At 46.4% G+C, this 5,053-nt stretch overlaps 1 protein-coding gene across 1 annotated transcript; it reads left to right on the top strand.

The window, feature by feature from the left end:
* The first annotated feature begins 560 nt into the window (after positions 1-560).
* On the top strand, positions 561-4,822 carry LOC140239860 (uncharacterized). The gene is given in 2 exon segments (XM_072319681.1): positions 561-1,267; positions 1,300-4,822. Coding segments are annotated over 2 exon segments (4,230 nt in total).
* The last annotated feature ends 231 nt before the right edge of the window (positions 4,823-5,053 follow it).

Here is a 5,053-nt window from a genome sequence, read left to right as displayed (position 1 = left end):
CCTGCATGCATGGAAATGATTCCAACTAATTTGGTCAGGAACTGATGATATCTAGTAAGACAGTAATGCAGGTAGAAGCGATTGCAACCGCACAGCTGAGCCATTGGTTCTTGTGAGATAGATATGGATGAAGTGGTCACCATCACTGTTTCATTGAGTAAAGACGGAAAATGATTTTTTTTTTTTACTTTAAAGACACCATAGGTGTGTGCATTGAGAGATACCTTACAATTGAAGTTACTGTAGCAGCCGAAAGTACGGTCTGACGGTAGAGAGCTAACACGTTTTTTGCAGCGCCCGGTTTGGTCCGCAGAGACAAGAGTTTGGCTAGTGGTCCTGAATTATGCATTAGAGAGGGCTACGACGAGCTTACAGTTACTGATGCATTCCGTCATAGAAATTGAATAAAGAATGCAAACGTCTAGTCGGGCTTATGCAGACTGGCTATGCACTTATACAATACATGCGGAGTGTATTAGGCCGAATTCTTTGGAGCTACCGTGATCCATACATTCAATTTCTTCAGCTCTCCTGGGGTCTGGTGTTCCAGAGAATACAAGATGGCGGACGATGCTAAGAGTTTGAAGCACCGACGCAGAGGAGCCAAGGCTAAATTCACACGTCTTGGCAATGCTCTGGATTTCATGCTGTCAGAGAACCGTCCTGTTTGTGAAGTTTCAGAGGCTTTCAAGAGTTACAATGAAGCCTACGAAAGTCTTCAGTCACAGCATGAGGCCTACACACAGATGATAGAGGATGATGCAGAATTCGAAGCCGAAGAGAAATGGATGGAGGATTGTCAGAAGGCATTTCTCAAGCTTCAGATTAAGGAAAAGGATTACTGTCAGAAAGAGGCGGAGCATGCTATCACACAAGTCAATGAGGATAACAATGTTCGAGAGACATCGCATGCTGCAAGCAATGATGTTCATGAGAGTCCATCCCCTGAGGGACCGGCGACAGTAACCTCACGTTTCAAGCTGGAGAAACCAAAGCTGCCCAGGTTTTCAGGAGACATAAGAGAATATATGATCTTTAAGGCAGATTTTAAGCATGTTGTGCACAGTCAGTACATTGGAAGAGATGCATTAATGGTTCTACGGTCATGCTTGACTGGAAAAGCCTTGCAGCACATTAGAGGTATTGGTCAAGATTATGAGGCAGCATGGAGCCAATTAGATCTCATCTATGGAGACCCGCGCATGGTGGCTGATGCAATCCTCAACCATATCTCCAGATTCAAGCCACTGAAGAGCGGTGACGCGATGTTTGCTCTATAGTTGAGAAGGTAAACTTGAGTGCAAACGATGTCCACAGAGGTAGTGGTGAAGTGGATCTGCTCATTGGGATCGACCACGCAAAGATGCACTCAGGAGAAACTCGTCAGAGCGGTAACGTAGTAATACGGAAGTCCCCTATTGGTTGGGTTGTGTTTGGAGGATCAGGAGTGAATCAGCAAAACCCACACAGAGTTTTACACGTTCAGATGTCTCCACCAGTCGATTTGTCAGATTTCTGGAGTACTGAAAGCATGGGAGTACGAACAAGTGATTGTCATTGCAAGCCTGTTAACATGAGCAAAGCAGAGAGAGATGAGTACAACTTAATCTACAACTCTTGCGAAAAGGTGGGAAACCAATGGAGAGTTCCATACCCATGGAAAAAGGACCCACAGGATTTGCCGGATAACAGAGTTCAAGCAGAAAGGATGCTCGAGTCTATAGAGAGAAAGCTGGCTAAAGATCCAGAGTACGCTGATGTCTACAACCAGCAGATGACAGACATGGAAAAGATGGGATTTTCGAGAAAGCTGACGGAAAAGGAGATGTCTGCTCATAAAGGTCCTGTGCAGTATGTGTCCCATCATGCTGTCATACGTCCAGAGAAACGAAGCACGCCAGTGAGGATTGTGTTCAACTCATCGGCGAGCTACCAAGGCCATTGTTTGAACGATTACTGGTTGAAAGGACCCAATTTGTTGAATGATCTGTTTGGTGTCTTGCTTCGATTTCGAGAGCATAAAGTAGCAATCTGTGGTGACATTTCTAAAATGTACCACAGGGTGCTCATGACGGAAGAGGATCAGCATGTTCATCGATATCTCTGGAGGGATATGCAAACTTCCAGGAAGCCTGACGTGTATGTGAAGCAAGTGGTCACATTCGGAGATAAGCCGGCAGCAGCCATAGCTCAGGTGGCACTGAGGAGAACAGCGGAAGAAGGAAAGTCAAAGCATCCAGAAGCGGCTATGGTTCTTGAGCGTGACACTTACATGGATGATGTTTGCACGTCAGTCAAATCATGAGAAGAGGCAAAGGAGTTAACCAAGAACATTGATGCAGTTCTAGCAAAGGGTGGTTTCAAGGTTAAAGGCTGGCTTTCTAACATCCCAATGAAAGGCGATGAAACTAAATCAGATGAGATGAATGTCCTTGAAGCGTTGACGGAGGAGAAAGTGTTGGGCGCTGTATGGAAACATGATACAGATGAGTTTTCATACCTAGTGAAGTCAACTCTACTCCAGAGTGAAGCTGAGAAAGATGACTCGTACAAATGGACCGAGAGGCAAATCCTAAGTCAAGTTGCCAGGATATTTGACCCGATTGGTTTTGCCTCTGCCTTCTTGGTGCGAGCCAAGATAGGTATGCAGCGTCTTTGGCAACTTGGATTAGACCGGGAGGAGGAGCTGCCATCTAGAGAGAATGCTGAGTGGGTCAAGCTATTCAGAGAAATGAAGGAGCTCAATGAAGTGACGTTCCCAAGATGTCTAACCCCACCAGAGGCAATGGGTTTGCCCAAGCTGTGTATCTTCAGTGACGCTTCGGAGGATGCCTTTGGTGCATGCGCATACCTTCGATGGCAGAGGAACGACAGCGACCGGTATGATGTCAGATTTGTGGCCGCCAAATCAAGAGTAGCACCGTTGAAAAGGTTGACATTACCCAGACTTGAACTTCAAGCGGCTGTGATGGCCACTAGACTAGATGAAGCTATCAGAGAGGAGACGACACTGGAGATGCAGGATACAGTTTTCATGACTGATAGCATGATAGTGCTGGGATGGATTAGAAGCCAAGCAAGGGCTTTTAAGCCATTTGTGTCATCTAGAGTAGGAGAGATACAGAGCAAGTCCAATCCGCATCAGTGGAGACATGTAAATGGCAAGGAAAATCCTGCAGATGATGTATCCAGAGGAGTGCCAGTGTCAAAGTTGCTTGAAAGGTGGAGAGATGGACCTGAATTCCTTAAACTGGCTGAGGAAGAGTGGACGTGCATAGAAATCACATCACCAAATGCAGAAGAGAACAAAGAGAGGCGTAGAGCAGAACAGGTAATGAATGCAGTCACAACTCCAGATTGCTTGGACTGTGAGAGGTACTCGAGCTGGAGGAAGTTGATAAGGGTCACTGCATACGTCAAGAGATTTCTTCACAATGCAAAGGCCAGGTGTAAAACAGGCAGTGACGCAGCAGGAGGTGGAAGGAAAGGACCTCTCAATCCATCAGAGTTAGAGTCTGCTGAGCGGTTCTGGATCGGAGAGGTACAAAAGCCACTGCATGCCAAGATGAAACGAGGAGAGTTCAAAACGCTGAGCCCGTATGTCGATGACGGCATCATCTATGTCGGTGGCAGAGCAAGAAGGATCTTTGAGTCTTACGACAACAGGCATCCTGTGCTGTTACCAGGTCAGCATAGGGTATCGAAGCTCATCACACGACAAATTCATGAGATTGGCCATGATGGGGTGGCGACTACTGCGGCTAAAGTGAGACGCAAGTACTGGATAACCGGAGTGACCAAGCTTGCCAAGTCGATAAAGCACAGCTGTGTCACATGCAGAAAGATGGAGTGCAAGTTGGAGTCTCAACTGATGGCCGATTTGCCAGAGCTACGCACAGCACCGTTCACACCACCTTTTCACTATACAGCGTGTGATTATTTTGGGCCGTACAACGTTAAGGTCGGGAGAAATAAGGTAGCGAAGCGATACGGAGTGATTTTCACGTGTCTCAACACGCGAGCCGTTCATCTAGATGTAGCTGTCGATAGTTCTACCATGGAGTTCATTCAAGTGCTTCGGAGATTTTTCGCCTTCAGAGGTCAGCCCAAGATCTTAGTGAGCGACAACGGTACGCAGTTCGTAGGCGCAGAACGCGAGTTACGTGAGATGGTGAAAGGTTGGGATGACATGCAGCTGAAGGAGTATTGTGCTGATCGCGGAGTGGAATGGAAATTCACAACGCCCTATGCCCCGCATCAGAATGGAAGCGCTGAAGCTCTTGTGAAAAGTTGTAAATACGCGCTTAAGAAAGCAATAGGCAGTCAAGTTATGTCCCCCTCTGAGTTGTACACATGTTTTGTTGAAGTAGCAAATCTGGTAAACCAGCGTCCGATTGGCAGGGCGCCCGATGATCCAGATGATGGTAGTTACCTATGTCCGAATGATGTTTTGTTAGGTCGTGCATCAAGTAGAGTGTCGCAAAGTCCGTTCAGGGAGACTAGGAACCCCCGACACCGTGTCGAATTCGTCCAGCGCATTGTCGATGCATTTTGGAAAGCATGGAGTCGAGATGTTTTTCCGCTACTGGTGCCTCGAAGGAGATGGAATGTGGAACGACGAAACGTTCGCGTCGATGACGTTGTAGTGGTATCAGATCCTAATGCTCTGCGCGGAAAGTGGACCTTAGGTAGAATCGTGCATGTATATCCAGGATCTGATGGCCGAGTAAGGAATGTGAAGGTGAAAACCGCTAGGTCAGACTATAAGAGGCCGATAACCAAAGTAGTGGTAGTCTACCCAGCAGAAGGTTATGAAGACTGAAAGTTATCTCATGTTAGCTTTAAGTGAGGTTACATGTAATGTCAGCTAAACATGTCAAGTTCAGTTAACATTGTGTATATGTCAAGTATTGTTGAGAGCAGCAGTATTCAAGTGTCTGGTAAAATTTAATTGTCAATGATTTTTCACATTTTTGGAATGAGGTAAACCCCTCATTGGGGGGGGGGGGAGGTATGTTTCATTGAGTAAAGACGGAAAATGATTTTTTTGTTG

The sequence above is a fragment of the Diadema setosum genome, chromosome 16, assembly GCF_964275005.1.
Source record: "Diadema setosum chromosome 16, eeDiaSeto1, whole genome shotgun sequence".
Taxonomy (NCBI): domain Eukaryota; kingdom Metazoa; phylum Echinodermata; class Echinoidea; order Diadematoida; family Diadematidae; genus Diadema; species Diadema setosum.
The sequence above is the reverse complement of the archived record's forward strand: the minus strand, read 5'-3'. Positions and strand labels throughout refer to the sequence as shown.